The following is a 20,793-nucleotide window of genomic DNA, read 5'->3' as shown; positions in this document are numbered from 1 at the left end:
AGTAATCTCTTAAGCTATGGATTTGAATAACGATGTGGCTTGGGAAAACTTCTACATGAAAAATGATTCTAATAAGAAAATCCTTCGGCCATTACAAGGATTCTTCGAAGTCACTTTTTAAAGAAAACTAGGATACACTTTGTTCGCTTGTCTAGGAATGAAAGTACTTTGTGGTTCAGTGGGTCCATCAGAGTCTGCCAATCGCAGAGCATTTTCAACCTAAGTCAAGGCTGCATGGCTAACTTAAATCCACCATGTTTATTTTAAAGGTTGAAAATGCAAGAAAATATGAAAACGGATTCACAAGTTAAAGAATAAACCTTAAGGATACCCGATAAAAATGGGCAACATTTTTGGGGAATTGTTAAAAATATCAATAAAAAATTAAACTACTAAAATAATATAAAATTAAAAGAATAATATGATACAAAATTAAATACCAGCTTCTCAAAAAAAATAGTACATTAAAAATAGTTTATTATTTCTATGATAAAAGCTTTAATGTCTACCAAGTGAGTATAGTATATATAGTCTAAAAAATGTTTTTAGTAAAGTTCAGTGACAATCCAAATAACTTTTGTCAAAAAGACTGTGGTATATTATTCTCCTGCAAATTCATGGCACAACTTTTTCTTTGAATGCCTGCCAACTGTTAATATTTTAATTTCCGGCGAAAACTTTTTCCTCAGCCACTTTCCTAGGCTGTCACTTAACCCAATATCGGTGCCAATAATTTAGCCATTCAGCCAGTTACAACTAATTCACTTAATTTCGCACTCGAAAGTGGCCAGTGAAAATAAAACAAGTTAAAAGCGTTTTTCTTTTTATTTTTTATTTTTATTCAGCTTTGTTTATCGCCAACTGGCAACGAGTCGTGGAGTTCAGGGCCTGGGCCATCGAATGGCTTTTTAATTGACAGGCTTGGGAGCGTGGGAGGGCTCCTCGAAAAAGGGGAATCCAATAATAAAAAACAACTTGAGCACCGGACAACAAAAAAAAAGGTCAAACCAGGTAGGCTAACTGAAAAGCCATCGGACAGCTGCGTTGCATCGGTTTTTTGAAGCCGTTACTGGAGCTGCGATTTTGAACTGGGTTTGGGATTTGGGATTGGGACTGGGACTGGGATTCGGCCGACGGCAGCTGGGAATTCACTCGGTCGTGGGGAACTCGACTTGATTAAAGATTTCACACTTGATTAAGCACTGGGGCCAGCAGATCCAATTGCCAGTTTCAAGTTCGCCGGGGCCATTCCGGATGCTTTTTCCTCACTTTTTACCTCGTTTTCCAGCTGTGTGAGCCGAATTTTGTTTATTTTCGGATCTTAAATAAACAACTGCAATTGTTCAAGGTAAATTGGTGGACAAAAATGTGGAAAACAATTGCAGTTTAACAGCCACTTAACTGTTTTCGTTTACTGGCACGGATCTTGGGCTTTTAACTGCAATTTTTAAACTATTTATGCTACACATCTCTGTTATTGTGTATAGTTTTGGGTAATTATTTTAAGTCAATAAATAAAACTTGCTTATGTTTAATTAAGAATACGCACAAGGCTTTATAATTAAATCATTTAATTAAATTTTTTGTCGCCACACATGAAGTATATATATATGTTGATTTAGCACCAATAGTGGAGTTATTAAAAATGCAAACATTTTAATCTATACTCCTGAAAACTTTATTTTGTAGTGAAAACTTAATACTTATTTATTTACTTATTGTAAAATCAATAAATTACCATTCTGGCATTTAGTGAAAAAATTGTTTGACGAGCAAATATTTATTATTAGGGAAATGTAAGGACTAATATAAAAAGCGAAATTTTATTGTCTCGACCAAAGCTATTTTCATGAAAACTCATCTTCTGAAAGAGATGAGTAAAATGAAGTATTTTTTTCCAACATCTGCCCCATTTCAGTTCTCTATTTATCTCTGTCAATCTAGGTACCCCGCCAGTCAAAAAAAAAGGCAGCCTGGACAAAGCCACACAAAAACTATCTTCAAATATTTGATTTTATTCATAACAATAGCAATTTGAATAAAGCAGCCTTCTGGCTATTTATCTGCCCGGTTTAAAGCCAAGGCAATGAAGAAAAACTGATGACCACAAAACAGAAAGCCAAAGCAACTACAATTAAAATGGGAAAATAAATCTTTGAATCGTGATCCCAGGCAGGGCATAACTGGGTCAAATCTCTCAGATGAGGGCGGACCCCTCGATTTTGAATGAAAATCGCTCGCTAAACCATGGGAGAGGCTCTGGGGGAAAAAAGAAACCCAGAGATCTCTCTAATGGAAATGGTAATGTGCCGGAAGAGAACTTTTCCCACAGATTCATGCACGCAGAATTGCAAGGTTAAGAGCAAAGTTTTAATCAGGATGGTAGAACTTCATTAATTTGCCGCCAACTTTTTTACGAAGCACTTGACTAGGCTTCAAATAAATGCCATTACAGCAACCTGCAATCGAAAAAGAACGTGCAAGTCGTGCTGGCCCATGGAAAGCAAACGAGGCGGTTGCATAAATAAATAATAAAATAAAACAAAAATGGAAAAAAAAATCGAAAAAGTAACCCAAGCTGCCAGCAGCCGTTGCACATTTTATGCAAATATCGGCCAGCCGAAGAAAAAACTTTCGTTTCAACCTAAGCGTTAATAGGAAACTCAGGGGTTGGTAAAAAAAAGAAAATGGGGAGGGTGGTTCGTGAGGGATTCAGGCTGGGCCACATCCACAAGACCACACATTGCACCACTGCAGGTCCTCGACTCCTGCGCCTTCTCCTCCACAAAACGCTCTTGACTTGCCCTCCAGCCAATGGATATGCATATACACGGGGAAAACAATTTTGTTTTCATTAGGCTTATGAAAAATTTCTCAGAAGCATTAAACACATATTTATGAGGCTATGGTCTTTGATTTTAAAGAAGGTTAAATATTATTAGCATTTTTTGAAGAGTTTTTAATATACCTAAATACCTATGACACATTTTGTATGTTATAGGTACAAAAGATCTGGGATATTACAAAATAAAGTCGCTTCTACTAAAAATATATATCAACAATTTTTGTAAGGTTTAGGATATAAAATATATAATCTAAATAATTTAACATAGTAATATTTTAAAATTGCACTAGAATTGTTTTTTCCTTTGTGTTATTTATAAATCTTATGCTTTAAACATATATTTTTTATTCCATCTGTATCTTTTAATACGCCACTTTATTTTTAATTTAATTGTAATAGCATAACTTCAAGCAAATTTCTCTGAGTGTATTCATGCTTTTTATGTTTATGTGCTATGTTCCTCGACTAACAATGAAACCGTTATGAGTCCAGGGGTGCAATGCATAAGCTTGTATTATTTTCATTCTTCCTCGCGTTCGCCGCTCTTTCAGACTTTATGACACGTGAATGTGTAAGGTCTTGTATCTGTGGTCGAGCGTTTTGCGGTTTTTATGCCAAAGCCCAGCATCTGAAATTGATTTTTCATATTTAATGCCAAAGCATTACGAGCTGGTAGTGAAATGCATGGGAAAACAGCTGCAGAATGGTAAATGTTTCATTTAAATTATTCATTAAAGTAGTAGAAAAATTCTAGGGAAATTAAAAAATAACCCTTTTGAAAACACGAAATGAGTTTTTCAAGTAAGTAATTTATTAAACTTTGCTTATAATAATATATTTTCTATTAATTCAGAAAATAATTAGCTTTAAAGGATCGATAGGACCACATATTGCTTCATAATAAAGCCAAGTCTAGCAATAACGCTTGGCTTCCCGCGATATGTCAGCATTTGATTACCATATTGACTGCTGGGGGAGTAATAATAACATTGGAGATATTGTGGGCAGACTGGGGGCACTCGGTAGCGCCAACAACCTCGTAAATGGAAACCAAATACAGTTGGGGATATGTAGATGTGACAATGCAGTCGTCGACTGGGGCATAAATACAAATGTAGATGTATCTGGCAGATACAATTGCTGGCTCGGCGATGCTGCGATCAACGGATATTGAAGTAGTTTTTTTTTGTTTCTCCGGTGCCGCTTATGCAAATTGTTTGGCGAATATACAACTCGTCTCGCTTTTTATGCATTTATTCGTCATGACGACGAATTTATTTATATATATATATATGTACGACTCTGGGCAATTATTCCGATTTGCTTGACCGAAAGCGTAACGCGCACGCGTTCGTCCCCAAACTAGAAATGATTTTTTAAAAAAACCACGGGTGCAATGCTCGTCGAGAGAGTTAGTCAAGCAGTCAATCAAATATGGCAAAAACCGCAGACATTGGTTTTTCATTGCTAACTCGTAGTCATCATCATCCCAGTTGCATTCGCACTTGGCTGAAGAGCAGCGTCTTTGATGTTTGGCTGTCATTCCATCACAATGAAGAACAGTCAAGAACAGGCTAAGAACTGACTGCCTTTTACCAGAGTCCTCTGCAAACCTCAAAAACCAATTCTATGCTTTGATTTTCGCGCAATCCAAGTTGTTAGTTGCCGAGGGCTTACCAAGAAGTTGTCCATCATAAACGGCGGAATTGCATAATAATATTAGTATTTATTTGCAGCCCAATAAATATTAGTGCTGCCACTATTTGCTGGCATAAATCAATTGCATTGGAGATTTCGACATTTTATTGGGATTATATTGCAGCTGAATAAATTGATGTTTCTAATTTATTAGGTTGATGATAGATAGCTCGTTCGTACAAAATTTTAACAACACTTTGCAATTCAACTACCGTTTTTATTGCATTTCTAATAGTTTATTTAACTATATTTTTTTAGTTCCTAGATAATTTATTGGTCAGAATTATAAAAGTAATAACTTGAAAATAAAAAAAAAAAATGTTAACAAACATTATGATATAGTATCTATTATTTTGACTATACGACCATATATATCATATATATTAATAATATTTGTTTGGTGCTAGGAAATAATAATATTTGTAAATTTTATTGATGACAACAAGATAATTTATTTTCAGAACAGTCCTGACTGTACCTTAGAGATCTCCAGAATATTCAAGGTAATCAAGAGAAACCCTTGTTCCAAATATTCCTTTTGACCATTAGGTGTTAGGTCTGCCCCTAGATATATGTTCTGATTACTTAGTAATGCAATAATTACAAAACAGAGAAACATAATGCCAACCCACGTGGCCAGCTCACATATCTGTGCCTTGGGCCTAACGTTCCGCCCTAACTGTAGATGTCATGTGTGGGTACTCAGCGGCTCGACAACAACTTCGCCTCGTTGTATCTGTATCTTCTGTGGGTCTGGGATGTATCTACTCATTGCACGGCTCGTAAAAAGCTCATTAAACAAAACGCTGTTGACAGACTGACTGACTGGCTGCCAGGATTGAAGGCGGGGGTATGGGCTATGGTGTATCAGTTATGGGGATTTTGGGGGGATTTTAGAGATTCTCGACATTGTAAAAAAAAGCAACGAAAAAACATAACATCAACGAACAGCTAACGAATGTAACTGTAACTCTCGGATTTTCAAATGCAAAGATACAACAAAAGAGGCAGCAGCAACGGTTTGGCTGTCAAAATAATTACAAAGCCCGACAATGTAGCGACATGTAATTAACGTAAAATGCGTGTGCCTTCTGGTATCTGTGGAACTCACGTGAAACGTATCTGCAAGATATATGTGTACCACATACCCGAGAATGTACGAGTACGAGTACACAGGTGCTTAATGGCCCACCGTCATTTGTTTTTTACCCCGTGAAAGTGAGGGAAACAACGAATGCCACGACTAAATTTGATTAACCCAGAAAAAAAAGAACAGCCCGTCATATCTTTGCCCTCTTTTCGCGTCCATTTTTTTTCTTTCTTTCCCTTCGGCTCGCTGATGTCATTTTCATTCATCGTTTTATGGACCGTCTTATTCGTGTGCCCTCCATTTAATTGAACGCCTCAGTCGCTTGAGTGATCCATAAAGTTATTTCCCATACTATAAAGCCTTTGGATCAAGTTGGGCCATCAAACAAGGCGATAAAGTTTTATGCTCTCCGTGCCATTGAATGCATCTCAAAGTTGTCGTAGGCTTGGATATGCCACTGTCCATAAGAAGCAAAATATAGTTTGATGGATCTATCACGTGAAGTAGCCCTGAACTTCATGGCTTATGATTGCGTAAATGCTCGGCTTGTATTCGGTCTTAATTAATCTGATTATGATCTGGTAATGGCCATGTCATTGACAGCTTTCATAAGAAACTTCCCCAACCCCGAAAGGGTCTTATTTGGATTACTAAGCAGTATTTGGTCGGAGTACAGAAGAAAATGTTCAAAGAATTTCTGTAAACTATCCTAACTGCTTGCTCACTGGGGAAACATAACTTTGAGTTTTCAATTTGAACTTACTTGGTTTTAACTGAACTAATGCAACATCAATCATTTGCAGGCTCCTAATGGTATTTCCTAGACTATGCGGTTCAAAATTATAGCACTTAGATACTTTTAAAATAATAGGCATATCATGTTTATTAAAATTTAAAAAAATAACCAAAAACAACAAGAATATTATTTTAAAAATTCGTTTCACATAATTTTACTTTCATTTTATCAGATTTCTAAGTAACATCACGGGTTAAACCTAATATCTAATACCTCATTTTATATAAATAATATTTATAAAATAAAATAACCGATATTTACTGTATTCTACATCAAATCAATATCATTATTTGAACTATTAAATACAGAATCAACACATTCATTTTTGATTCTGGCCCTAATTTATTAGGCCCGCTCAATTATCTATTGGCCTTCATACACATGTTTTGGGAATTTCCTGCCTTGGCTTTGCTCATTACGAATTGAACCTGTGCACTTGAAATGCTCACATTTGGCCTACGTATTTATTGATAAAACAAAACTGAAATGACACAGGAATAATTAAAAGCTTTTAGCCAGGGGGAGGGTGGGTGTTGTAACGGCAGCCAAGCGCAAACAAAACATAATTAGTATGTGTGTGCAGAATGCCATAGAGAACACTAACAGATACAATTGTATCTATGTATCTATGCATGTCGCTGGCAGGCGGCACTACCAACAAAACAGACCAAAAAAAAATTCTGAAAAACAATTGTAACCAAACATTGGAGGCAACATGCAGCCACGACAGCAGCAACATCCACCGACAACCCGAAACACGGCATAATGCGACACAAAGTTCCGCTAGAATGCCCATGGCCCAAACCCAAAACCCAAAGCCCAAAGCCCAGTCCCAAGCCCATTCCCATTTACAATTCCCCTGCCACCATGACCCTCTGCGAAATCCCTTACCAAAAACCAGCTGCTGTTGCACTCCTATCTTTTTCGGGGAGAAAGGTTCTCGTTGTTGGGCAATTGTTTGGCTGTTTTGGCTGTTGCCAAACATTCAGCCAACGGCAGGAGGCAAATATCGAGAATGCCAGCTTTTGGCCAAATAAACTGCAAGTGCAGTCACTCCACTCAACATGGCCAACAACTTGGCTCACGAGTTTGCCAACAGTCTGAACTGCCATTAGAAGGGGTCTTCTAAGTGATGGTGAAAAAACAGCAAATATTCGGAACATAATTTGTACAAAAAGGCACAATTTATAAATGTTCGATTCAAATTACCTAGATATTTTACAAAAAATATATTATGAATTTGATAGATGTATCTCAAGAGTATTTGGTAACTTTGGGGATTTATTTATTTATTTATTAAAGATGATAGTGAAGTTTGTGGAATATATATCAAAGCATTTAAGTAGTATTATTTTTTAATTTAAAATAATTTGCTTTAAGCTGTAATATTTCGTAAGTACAAAAATGCAGAGGTTTTCATACCTTGGAAATTATACTTTATATATAAGTTCTTATAACTGAGGTATTTTGCAACCTATTATGTTATGCTGGCTTGCTCAACTCGACTTCAGCTAATTAATTTTATTGAGCAAACAAGAATATTGAATTATGATAGTTATATCATAATAGTGATAAAAAAATCAAAAACTTAAGTTAGGGTGCTCGATAAGTTCACAAAACACGGAAGACGAGCAACCGTTTTTCCGCCGGGAGGTCAGTAGCTTCGATATTGATGGATGGACCCCCTGGCAGCTGGAAAGCTCGGCTAAACTCAATCAAAGCGTGACAGAGTGCCAACTCCACGGGAATGGGATTGAGATTGGGATGACGGTTCATAGCCTCACGCTCCAATAATGTACATGTATTCATAGAAGGGCCAAAACTATTCCTGCCGGAGTTCCCTTAATACAATTTTAAACAACTTGTTTTTCCTGCTCCATCACCCGCAACCATTTATGTGAGCACACAGTTCATGTTTTCGCAATGTCGATTACCTGACACAGTCATAAGTTCTGGAGGAAATCGTGACAGGCAGTCAGTCAAGCGGAGTACGAAAAACGTTTGATGGGTCTGAGACCCCACTTAACCCCTCCAGAAGCATTTGTTATTAAAAAGGGTTAACTCTGGCATGTTAAGTTCATGCTAAATAAATTTCAACAATGCCCGATTTGCTCAAAGGTTCAATCTGTTGATCAATAATAAATATCTATGTAAGACTGTTTCCAAAATTCTTATGTAATATTGGTCATGTATTTATAAAGGAATTTGCAACCTCTTAACCAATAATATAGTGTCTACAATATATATTCTGATAAGCATTTTTGGTGTTAGGATACAAGAAGAAAAATATGATATTTCAATTACTTACAGTCCTACTACCATAAAGCAAAACTCCTGTAAATTATGCACGTGAGCATACTAGAATTTCTTAGAAGACCTCTTTTATCCAGGAAATCAATTCGCCGTAAACCAGGAAGCCTTCGAAATATGAAGAAAAATTGGAATGTAAATTCTTTGGGATTTGCATAAGCGTGTCCGAAGTGCTCTTTGTTGGCACCGAAATGGAAAGAAGGGAAATTTATTGTGAAAACAGCATTAAATTAATGAAGCATAACCTGGAATCTCGCAAGAACAAAACTTTTCGTTCTCATTGTTAAGCTTTTTGTTTGAGTTACAATTGAGGCGGACAGACCCGAGAAAAAAAGGGGATAAGACGGAAGTTTGGGAGCCGGAGCCCGGCATCCCTTTTATGTTTATGCTCGGTGGCCCAAACTGTTGCTTCCAGACATAACGAATATTTATGGCCTATCAATTTTGCAGGACACGTGCGGAAGGAAAAACAAAAAGGTCAACGACTGCCAAAATCAGAGGCCCCCCAGGGTGAGCTAAAAATTCAATTAGCAGGCGGCTAATAAGATAGCCATTTTAATTGCTGGTAATAGGCTAAAAATTGCGCATACGCAGCATCTGCCCAAAAAGGAAGCATTTTACGTATCGACAACATTTTAATTAAATTTCAACGCTGTCCGTGTTTTGGCATATTTTCTGTGTCACAATTTCCCCCGACCTCTGCCGTATTGTCAACGTTATTCAGGGAAAAAGAGGCATCCAAAGGACTTGCCATCGGAGTCGGGTGATGAATCAAAGGTAAAACCTCCTGGCGTGCCAGGACATCTTGTTTGCCTTGCTAATTAAAGTTGCGTAAAAGCAATTCCATTGTTGTCCTGTCCAGCAAATACTTTGTGCAAATCAAAGTGACGACCTCGGGCGGATCCAAAGGAGTGACTAACATTGTTTACCCACCTGTTCCTTCAGCTTGACAAGAAGGAAGGACTCTTACCGTTGAAACAAAACCTTCCTTTAATAATGCTAATTGGTCAAGCTTCTTAGGAAAATAGATTTGTAAGAGTTAATTACAAAGTGCTCTTGAAACCAAGTGGTATGATGTGGTAGAGGATTTAATAGTAGCTCTTGAGTAGATTAAGCAAAAGAAGAGTAACCGATTGCTTCCTAATTATTGCAAGCACTTAAAATAAATATCCACTTTAAAAATATATTGATTACCTTGTAAATACCCTTTTTGATTCGTTCTTTAGATTCCCAAAATTTTTCTTTAGAGTGCAGACTTAAGTCTCAATTATCTTTTGAGTTTCATTACTGGCAAGCTGATGGAATATTTGTTGACATATTTGCACATTCATAATATTTGCTTTGAATTTGAAGTTTATAGACAGAGAGTATAATTAAAACCGAAATGGATGCTGCATTTGACTAACATTGATACTCAATTTTACAGATTATTATCCAAAACAATGGACACATTGAAAGCTCCTGTCTCGTCGATCTTGACAATGAGATTTTTTTTGTTGACTTCCACAATTTACCCAGCTGATAATCAATTATGGCCCATGGCCTCAATAAATGGCTGTATTCCCAGAAGAGTTCCAGGTGCCAGGTAGCATGTCAATTAAATGATCATAAACAAGGTTGCCGCAGCTCGAAGCAATCATTGATATGAAATTGGAAAATGGAAAAGTCAATACAATCGATTCCGAAGCGGAAACGACGGCACACTCAAGTTGCACTATCGATGAACAGTGACGTCTGCGTATACGTAATTTTTGAGTTGACATTCGCTTCCTGACTCTTTTCCGACTATTTATAGCCGATGGAGGCTGCTTTGTTGAGACTACACACTTGTGGCTGCCGCTCTTCTTTATTGTCACCTAACAATTTGCAGCCATTATTTAAATGGCCTAAAAGGAAGAGGACCAGCTGCGTCTTCCACTTTTTTTGGGTGAATGGTTGTGGAAAAAATCCACTTTCCGAGGGACTTCCATAAAGGCCGAGACCATCTTGTCGGATTTAAGTTTAAGTCCCAACTGCCAAAAATGGCATGCCATTGACTTCAAATTGATATTATGAATAATATAGCAAAATGGTGGATGGTAAAATAACTTTTTAATTTGAAGCTTCCGTTTTACAGCGATTACGGCGATTAGTCATTTGATACATTTTACATAACATCCTTAAATTTTTTTAGGTATAAATTGCCATTTGATTTAAATTACTTTCGTCAGTGATATATATATATATATAATCTTAATTTGTTTTTAAACGTTATGTAACCTTTTCTTCACTTTTAATATTTTCTTTTAAATTACTGGGAAAATCTAAAACAAAAGATCCCACTTTCTCTGCTCTGGGAATCTTAATCGTAGATGAATAAATAGGTTTGGGTAACACAAACACTTCACTTCTTGTCTCTGTGTATTCGCTCTGATATCCGCTTTCATCCGGGCCCCAGAGTGGCCCACTTCAAGCGAGTGCCATGCAAATGGCATCGGACCCAGAACGCCCTATTCTTTGACTGGTCTTCTGGGTCTGGGCCTGGGTCTGGGCCCAGTTCCTTATCTGCCGCGCCCATCTGGGCCTGCCACTCGACGCCGACGTCGTCTGGAATCGGATTCTCAAAGCGGGGTCTTCAGATGGAACAGGAATAGGAGTAGTAGGAATAGGAGTCCCAGTCTGGGCAAAGATTCAGGATGAGGCTGGGTGCATGTCTGCAGCGTTTGGCTTAACAAGTGATAAACTTGTCGCTTGTCCTCTTCAAGTCCTTTGCCATTTTATTATTCCCGCCTCTGTAGAAGAGAGTGCTCCAAAGAAGCCATTACCCCCCAATCTCCGGCCAGTACTCACTCACTCGCTGCAAGACGCTGTAAATAGTTAAGTACAAATTGCATGGCTAATTTGAGCTGTTGCATAAGGCTTAAGAGGCACTCACGCACACAGACTCCACTTCGCATGGTGTTGACAACTTGACCGTAGAATTAACCGGAGAAGGTGTGAAGTGACAGAAGATTTGGCATGAGTAATGACCGTTGCGAGTTGTGCCCATGAAGTAGGCAGGTTTATTAGCAACTGTCAAGAAATAATTTCCACAGACACTGAAAATTTGCTGTTTGGTTCCATATAATACAGAACAGTACTTAAAAGTCAAGGAACTTAAGTCCAAACCTGAACTAACGGCTTCAACAAGACTACAAAGTGTAATACCTGGAAATGGTATGAACTGCGAAAAGGGTTCTCATGTGGGTATGAGATACATTGAGACAATTTTACCTGTCATGGCTTTATGCCAAAATTGACTCGTCATAAAAACTTTCAACCCCACAACTTTCTCGACGGAAAAAATTCTTAAAATGTTGTCAGAAATGAATTACAAAGTTAACTTGTAAGAAGAAATAAAGTAGAAATGGTCCTTGCTTTTAAAGTTATGAGAATTAAACTATTTTTAAAGCATAATACAATAAAATTCGTACTATATGGTGAAGACATAATCTTTATAGCTATTATATAGCCTTTTCTCAGCCTATTTAAGCCACTAATGCGAGAGATATGCATACCAAACACTAAGCCACAATTAACGCAGTTCAAAATAGTTCCACAAACAAAGACAATTTACCTAGTTTCCCACACTGGGCTTTCCGTCGTACCCATAACCCAATTCGAAATGTAAACCCGCTCTAATTATGATTTATTCCACATCTGGTCAACACCCCGGCCTTAACGAAAGCCCAAAAGGCAATTGAAACTTACCAGCTGGAAATGTTTGTTTGCTTATTTACAGCTCCATTTGTATGCAGCTCGGGAGCAACTTTAACTTCATTTTAATGGTTATATTCACCGACATCGTTCGCTGGTTGGCTGGTTTGTTTGTTGATTTGTTGTTTTACCTGTTACCGTTCTACAAACGATTTCAATTGCGCGCACAAACACAAACACTGCACATTTTGGGGAAGAATTTTCAAAAATATTTTTACCAAACACGTCGGTAATTTGCTTAACTAATTAGGTTTAAACTAACACAAATAAATGGGTTTTGCGGTAGTTAAATTATGACAAAATCATGGTATTACACCTTTTACACAACGGACTAATTTAGCATATGTTTAATGGGGCGCAAAGAGGCTTTGTTTTCGATTTGTTATGTTTTAGTTTTTTTTTGGTTTTTTTTTTAGTGGGCCAGGCCAAAAAATTAACTCAAAATTGAGCGAGTCGGTCAACCGAACGCGATGAAACTCGTTTTTAGACTGACGACCCAAGCTTTAGGTTGGCTTTCTTGTTCGAATCGAACATGTTGCTGGTGTACATGTTGCTGCTGCGCGTGTTGCTGCTGCGCGTGTTGCTGCTGCTGCTCGTGTTGGTGCTGCTCTTGTTGCATGTGCCTCATATTAATTGCAGCGTTTACCCACCGCACACGTCCAACCGGCGAATAAAACAAACGACACAGAGTTGCAGCCACAAATTTACTACTTTTTTTTTTGTCTTTTATTTCTCGTAACACCTTTGCTACCAGCAACGCCTACCCGTAAAATCCCGCAGAATATGGCCAGCAAATAAAACGGAGCGCGTCCAGTTAGACAAGCACTCACCTTGTTAAAACCGAACCCAAAACCCTCTGGGTAACCCAACTGCCTTTGCATTTTATTTACATTTCAGCTGCGCCGATTTAAAGGCCCATGATTAAGCAATAAATTCACACCAGACCGAGAAAAACGCAAGACTTCTAGTTGCAACTAAAAAACACTGAAAGAAAATGTTAGCATTACCCTTTTGCAACTTTTTAAAGTCCCAAAAAAGTATCAGTATTACTGATCAGTACTAGAAATAAACCATATTGCAATTATTAACTTATCATGACATCACCTTACACATATTATAACATTTATCAAAACTGAAATCAAAGTAAACTTTTTTCTAGGTGTATCTACAATTGCAACTTTGGCGCGAACTCCCTGTGGGTGTATAGTTGCTGTTGTTAACGGTGTTTTTTCCTTTATAATAAAGTTTACCTTTTGCTCCACTGCTCTCAGGCAAATTTTCTATTTGTATTTTCAATTGATTTGCATTTGAGTAATCCTGTTTCCTCCATTGAAGAGCGGAAGCCAACAGCGCACAACGGCGTTGGAGAAAGGTGTAAATATTATGATTATGGCTGAGATTGAGATGTAGGTAAATAATATTGCCATCGGTGTGGGTTCAACAGGTGCCTGAAGGCAGGCGGTAATAATAGATGGGAAATGCAAAAAGGAAACATAATCCACTTTGGCGGGGGAAAATTTCGATGCAATCGGTGTTAGACAAGAACTGCAATGGAGGAAGTTACGGATAATAACGGATATAACGACTACATCGATGACGAAATAGAAATTTATTACATTTTAATTATATTCCTACTTAAGAGAAGACAAGTTTATCTCAAGGTACCCTATTATAACACTATAAACTATAATGAATACTTATTATAGACAATATCTAAAAATATTTTTCAAACTTAAAGCAAGGCCGAAGATTATTCTCTAGGTAGATATAATTGAAACCACCTGTCCAACTAAAAATCTAACATTAACTGAAAACCTATCCCATCTCAGTTTGTGCTTCATTTAAGACTTGCCCTTCAAGCCCGTAACTCTCCATTCGAGAACACTGCCTTAACAATCTTTACTCGCTTCAATATTTACATTCTAAATGACTTCATTGCTAAGTCAAACAGATTAAATCTCTATTAGTTTTTAAATAAGCTCCGCCGTCGGCGCTTGGCTTGCGTCAATAGACCCCGAAGAACCCGAGAAACAGAGAACCCGATCCCGAACCCAGGTCCAAACCCGACCCTGACCCCAAGGCTACTTTTGGGCACGCCAATAATAATGACGACTACATAGGCGACGCATTGTTTCCAGCGCCGATCTTGTCCAAGTCGCTATATCCACTTATTTTCCTCTTGGTCTTCTGGCCCTGTGCTGATGATGACTTAATCGGTGATCGGAGTTTTGGCTCCAGTGGGCGTTATAATGATTTATTATGCCGATTGACCACGCACTGTAACAACAATCTTACTAAGACAAAATATGGGGGGAAACCAGAATAGCTGGCTGAAGTGCGATAGAAGAGTGAGATTGATATACTCTTTGGAAGTGATCTTACAAGAAAGTGTTTCAACATGATATGATGTTGGTACACAATGATCGTTTTGTTTTCTTAAGATTTTGGTGGGATGATAAACTTTTTCTGTATTTTTGGGATATATATATATTTATATATGGAAAACCATATATTTTCTTTACTAAAAACTAATAAATATTTAAAAGGCACCCTGTGAAAATGTACAACTTATCGGTACCATATATCTTCTCATTACCAACCATTGCTTTTCCTCGCAATGCAAACTTTGATTTCTGTTTTCTTGTCTAACGAATCCTGAAATTCCAACAAATTCCGTACATACTTTTTAGACAGGATTCCCCGTACAATCAGGGTATTTATCGGATGCGTAAAAATGCAAAAGATTTGCCAGGCAAGAAGGTGCCATGAAAACCAATTGACTGAGAGCCAGATTCCCGCTGGCCCCACTGCTTTACATTTCTCACTCAAAGCTGTGGTTGAGTGGGTGCCTTGGATGGGTGGCTAGATGGGTGGCTGGATGGGTGGCTAGGTGGATGGTTGAGGAGGATTCTCTGGCAGGTGTCCTTGCCTGCGTACCGGCAGCCGGATGATATATCACAAACGCAGACGGGCGGCAGGTGTACGCCGCATCACCCTCGTCATCTTTCTCATTAAGAGGCAGCCAGTCGTTTATTTATGCACTTGACTTACGTGGCGCCTTGGGCGGGCCGGGGCAAAAGGGGGCGTGGCTCTCGGATGGCTGGATGGGCAAAAGACCCAGACCAGACCAAGAGCCTTAATGAGCATATCATATTTCACACATGTCCGCTCGGCTGCTTAAACCCATCGTCACCTTTTTGAGCGCCCATTTAGCTTTGAGTGCAATCTGAAATTGTTTCTCGAGTGCACTCCTCTTGGTGGGAGGGGGGTGTATACCAAGGACCACCCTAAAAAAGATGAAATCCAAAACTGACAAATGGCCGGGGCACGAAGACATTTAATATCCCCAACTAACGGCAGCTAAACATGCTCCACTGTCACTTTCAAGAGCTCGAAAAGCCGTCATAAAACTTCCAAGCCATCTGGAAAATAAAACTTTATAACATGCATTAGCTGTGGTCCTGACTGCTTAGAATGATTCAAACTTTTTCAAGAACAAACAAATAGTTACCAAAGTTTATGAATAGTAAACGAAAAACTTGTTTTTGAAATCAATAAACCAAACTTCAAAAAGTGCACTCTTTACAAAGGCCTTTATTTAAATCAAATATTCTTTAAATACATTTTCCAAGTCTTCTCATGACTTTTAAAATTTAAATTGTAACCGAGGTATAATAAAAGTCAAAAATTGTAGTATGTCAGAAGATACGAAGAAGAACTCCAACCATGATAAAACCTAGTTAATAAAAAAAGCATTACAGCTGAATAATTAAGAAGGTGGCAAAACAATGATAAAGCGGTTAAAAATAAATTATTTCTCATGTTTGCTCCTAGGCCACAGGTTTAACTTAAAGCGCTGTTCCAGTTAATTGTTCATTAAGACAGGTGTCAGAGGTGCAAGCAACTCCAATTGAGTTGTAACAATGCGTAAACCGATCCCAAAAATATTCCACCAAGTTTCCAACCCGACGAGAGGAGACGAGACAGTCCCGGCGCACATTAATTATGTTAATTGAACTGTGCGGCACTGTGGGAGAAATTTCGCGGAGAACTGACGATGACGAGAAATTAAGCCATCCACATCCTCCGCGGAACCACAGACACATAACTCATAATGCCATTTCCACGTGAAGACTGCCAAGGCATAACTCAGCTTACCTCCGCATCTCCGGCAGACATATAGAACTTTAGGCGAGACTTCATTAAAACTTGTGGCAGATAGTGGCCTGCATCGCTCCAGGTCCTACGATCCTACGGTTCTGGCCAAGTGGGAGACAATCGGTGGAGATGGGGGACCATCGGTTTTAGGACCAAGACCAAAAACAGACAAACTGCAGTCGTGCCTAATGACCACAAAAATAGCCAAATGCAGTTTAATTTATTGCCCCGGTACGTCAACTATGCACTGAGAAAGAAGATTGTTCAATATATTGGCTTAAGTAATTCTCTTAAGTTTTTATGGTACTATAAAAGAAAAAAATATTTTCTTCTTATATTTCTAGAAAGAGTTCCGTCAAGTTTTCTTTATCTGATTTCTATATTTGGGTTCTGTAAAAGTTAGCAATTAAATATATATGCAAATTAATAGATATATATAATCGTTTTTTTTTTGGAACCCCGAATATTGGTCATTGTGAATAAATAAATATTTAAGAAAACAGGTCTTTCATTTAAGTTAACGATTTTTTCTAGGTGTGGGTATGGATGAAGTTAAAAAAGTGAAACTCCTGTAGATTGCGAGAGTTGTCTTAAATATTGCTAAAACCTAAAGATGTTTTTTAGTCAACTAAATGAAGTTATCAGAACTTTATCGCCTACCCACGCTACCTATTATTACTTAGCTTTTGGCCAAAGGAGACCGGCCCCTTTAAGATTAGGGCTTTCCATCTTTGGGACCTCAACGCCCGCCCCCTCAAGAGTCCTTAGCAAGTACACAAACCTTCCTGGGCGCAACAGTTGAGTGATTTATGAGGCGCATCTCCTCGAGTTTTGGTCCCCTTATGTGCGACGTTATCACTTAATTTGGAAATTACTCGCCAAATAAGACAACATCTTGGCCCCTATTTTCCTACCCCGGCCTGTGGTTGGTTTGACGTATCTGCAAATCGCATTAGCAACTTGTTTAATTGCATAAAATGTTTGCTCGCAGCACATAAATTATGCATCTCCAGGCGAGTTTAGGTGTTTGAGAGACCCACCTGATGGGGGTGGGAGGAGGCTCAGAGGATTGGCGGGTTTATTAATAGAACAAGGGCAGCTCAAGGCCAACTGCAATCAACAAAATCAATCAAAAAAACAAAAAAAAAATAAAGGGAAAAATGGACAAAAATGGAAAGCAAAAATAAATGGAAAAGCGCAACCAAAAGGCAGAAAGGGAACCCATATATCCTCCCAGATGAGTTGCATTGTCAGGGGGCGAACAATGCATAATTACTGATAATGATTTAGCGCATTGTTGAGGTCGGAGTGGCGGGTACTCGGCTCTATTGTTCTGTCGGCATGTTCTGTCTAGGATGGTGGGATGCCAGGTTTATTTCCCCTTGATGATTGGGCTTAGTTATGAGATAGATTCGCGGGGACTCGCGCAAAAGTCTCGCCATCGCCAACGCCGTCGCCGAAGATTCTTTAAGCAGCTTAAGCAGGCGTCGATGATGATGATAAAATAATAAAAATTGATTTGCCCGTCATGTTTTGGCGATAAAATTTTACAACGGCGGCAGTCGAGCGGAAAGCGTCATGCGAAATTATCATTATCCATTGGGGTCCTCACCCAGCAGGAGCAAAAATTGGCACGTAACGAGGCCTTTACCTGTTGCACGGCTTGCAAATCATAGTTAACGACTGGGCCCCATCCTGGATTTCCTTGGCAGATGGGTTTTCAATTAATCCCGCTTCCATCCGATGCTTCACACCTTCCCGTGATTATCAAGAGGTGGTCGTCTCCGGTCGGGGGTTTTGGCTAATTGAGCCGTCAACTTGTGGTCTTTGTCTTGAAGTACTTAATTGATATGCGTGTTTTTTTTCGGTTGTTGGCCTAAGGTTGTGGTAAGGCCTGCGGTCGAACGATAAAATCAAAGTGGGTGTAAGCTCTTCAAAAGGTGAGCACATATAACACCTCACCCACTGGAGTTTTATATAAAAGTTAACGTCACAAATATTGTGCTTAGCTGGAAAGCATTTGTATTATAACTCAGAAACCTTGAACCATTTTTATACAGCTTTAAAACATTGGTTTTTTTTACAAAAGGTTTACAGCATATGCTTACAAGTTATATATGAACATATATAAAGCGTTTGGTAATAATTATTACATTTGAAGGACACACATATCTCTTGTAACCCTTGCTCAAAATAATTTTTACAATTAGCTGTTACCAGACTAGAAAAATAACTTTTATGGCAAATAACTCCGTTAATTTGGATCCCAAATCCCAGCTTTAAAGATAAATTTTGTTAGCTATAAACTAGTATAATAAGTCTCTGAAAAATAAACAAAGTTTAAAAGGTTTAAAATATTTTCATTTATTTCTGTATTTCGATAAAGCTAATGTGGGCAACGGATCGTATTGTTAATTTAATTATGAAATAAGAACTGAGGTTTCTAAGACCTAAGGTTAAAAAACAAATTGTATTTATAAAGTTAAGGAGTACAACTTTGTAAAATTAATTTACTAAAAACATTTTTGAAACTTTTAAGTTTATGTAGATCCAAGAACTGACAAATACTCAAACCATCGGAGACTGCCATGAATAAAGCTTTGAAAGCTTATAGTGTCATCAAAAAGTAACAATACTGTAAAGTAAAAGATTACGTACAACTTTGGTCAAGTAAACTTGTGTAGATAGGGTCGAAATCATTTAAAGTATATTTTTTTAGTGTTCGATTAATTTCTACCTCCATAAATAGGGTCATCTCTGAGTGCAATCTTTATGAGTTGATTGTAATGTATTTATTTCATTAGTTATAGGTAAAAACAATTGAAATAATAAACTAATCATAGTTTAATGGCCATAACTCGGGCCATAGTGTGCGACGCAATGGGTGTGAAGATCGGTTGTCCTTGAGCGTCCTTGTAGTCGGCATATCGACACCGGTAACATGTCTTGAATGATCATCGAAACATTCTATTCATCGTTCTCCTTCTCGTTTTGCAAGTGAACTTTTTCTCTTACATGGGTTCTGATCCGAAAAATTATCCTTCAGGAAACAATTTCACATTCCCATAATCCCTCTGTATCCTTTGTATAAGATAAGATCGTCAACGCGATTAAATTAGCTGGTTACTCCTTGCCGGCAGTTAAGATACTGAATACTATCAAAACATTAACGCGCTGATAAGCAAAGTAAACACTTTCAAATTATAACTAGTTTAGATAACGCTTTATTTTGTTTGAGTGTAACAGACCATAATAGTTTTATCAACTTGACCTTCTCAAAGTTTAATGGCCATAACTCGGGCCATTGTGTTCGGCGCAGCCGGTGTGAAGATCGGTTTTCCTTGAGCGTCCTTGTAGTCGGCATAGGTGAGGGAGTGGATGCATTGCATCCCCAGGGCTTCCTTCTGGCGGGCGGAAAAGAAGCTCGTACAATAGGCCACCATCACTGGGAATCCCTTAGATCGGCCCACATCCATCAATGTGGCGGCGAGTCGGGAACCCAATCCTTTGCCCCTCATCGATTTATCGACACTGGTAATGTGGGAATACAGCACTTTCGAGATTCCAAAGCGCTCAAATATGTTGGCCTCTCGTTCAATTTTAGAAAGCATTACGCAAATGCGACCCCAAGCGTGCTGCTCCATGGCCTCGGCCTCAACGCGGTGCTGCTCTATATCCTCGGGAACCTGGGCTCCGGCCAGGACAAATCCCACTAAACGTCCACCGTTGTTCTCATCGAGTGCCACCAAACAGGTTCCCTGAGCAATCATCGAAAGGTGATATTCATCATTATCCTTTTCGTTTTGCCGATGAACGGATTCTCCGCTGGATTGGCACAGAGGTTCTGACAGGAAGAAGTCATCCTTCATGAATGCTTTTACATTCTTATAATCCTCTACGGTCATGATGCGTATGGTGATACCATCCTTTGTATTGGAGCTCATCGTGAACTTAAAATTAACCTATTTCTTTCTTACCGGTAGAATAGACACTAAAGTCAATCATTCCTATTCCGCGCATTTATACAAATTTCTTATCAAACTTACATGAAACACTTGTGAGCAAAATAAAACACTTTTTAAGCTGTTCTGTAGTTAGTATTACAAAAAACTTGCTAATAAAAAATATAATGACTTAAATACAAATGGAATCAAATGTTAT

General features: G+C 38.3%; 2 protein-coding genes across 3 annotated transcripts in view; both read right to left on the bottom strand.

Moving 5' to 3' along the window:
• The window catches only part of LOC108020912 (uncharacterized), a 47,257-nt gene extending 34,291 nt beyond the window's left edge, over window positions 1–12,966 (bottom strand). Inside the window, exon 1 of one of the 2 annotated variants that reach the window (XM_017089330.4) lies at window positions 12,469–12,966. The gene's annotated coding sequence lies outside the window, so the exon portion shown is untranslated. The remainder of the gene's footprint in view (window positions 1–12,468) is intronic. The other variant, XM_017089329.4, reaches the window with a different exon arrangement.
• A 6,867-nt stretch (window positions 12,967–19,833) lies between these two features.
• Window positions 19,834–20,623, bottom strand: LOC108008882 (arylalkylamine N-acetyltransferase-like 2). The gene has a single exon (XM_017072790.4). The coding sequence runs from the start codon at window positions 20,574–20,576 to the stop codon at window positions 19,908–19,910; it is 669 nt and encodes a 222-aa protein (XP_016928279.3). The 5' UTR covers window positions 20,577–20,623; the 3' UTR covers window positions 19,834–19,907.
• Window positions 20,624–20,793: the final 170 nt, after the last annotated feature.

The sequence above is a fragment of the Drosophila suzukii genome, chromosome 2L (assembly GCF_043229965.1).
Source record: "Drosophila suzukii chromosome 2L, CBGP_Dsuzu_IsoJpt1.0, whole genome shotgun sequence".
Lineage (NCBI taxonomy): Eukaryota > Metazoa > Arthropoda > Insecta > Diptera > Drosophilidae > Drosophila > Drosophila suzukii.
The sequence above is the reverse complement of the archived record's forward strand: the minus strand, read 5'-3'. Positions and strand labels throughout refer to the sequence as shown.

Excerpts from the sequence above, each read along its gene's own strand:
- LOC108008882 (XM_017072790.4), bottom strand. The coding sequence starts at position 20,576 with ATGAGCTCCAATACAAAGGATGGTATCACCATACGCATCATGACCGTA.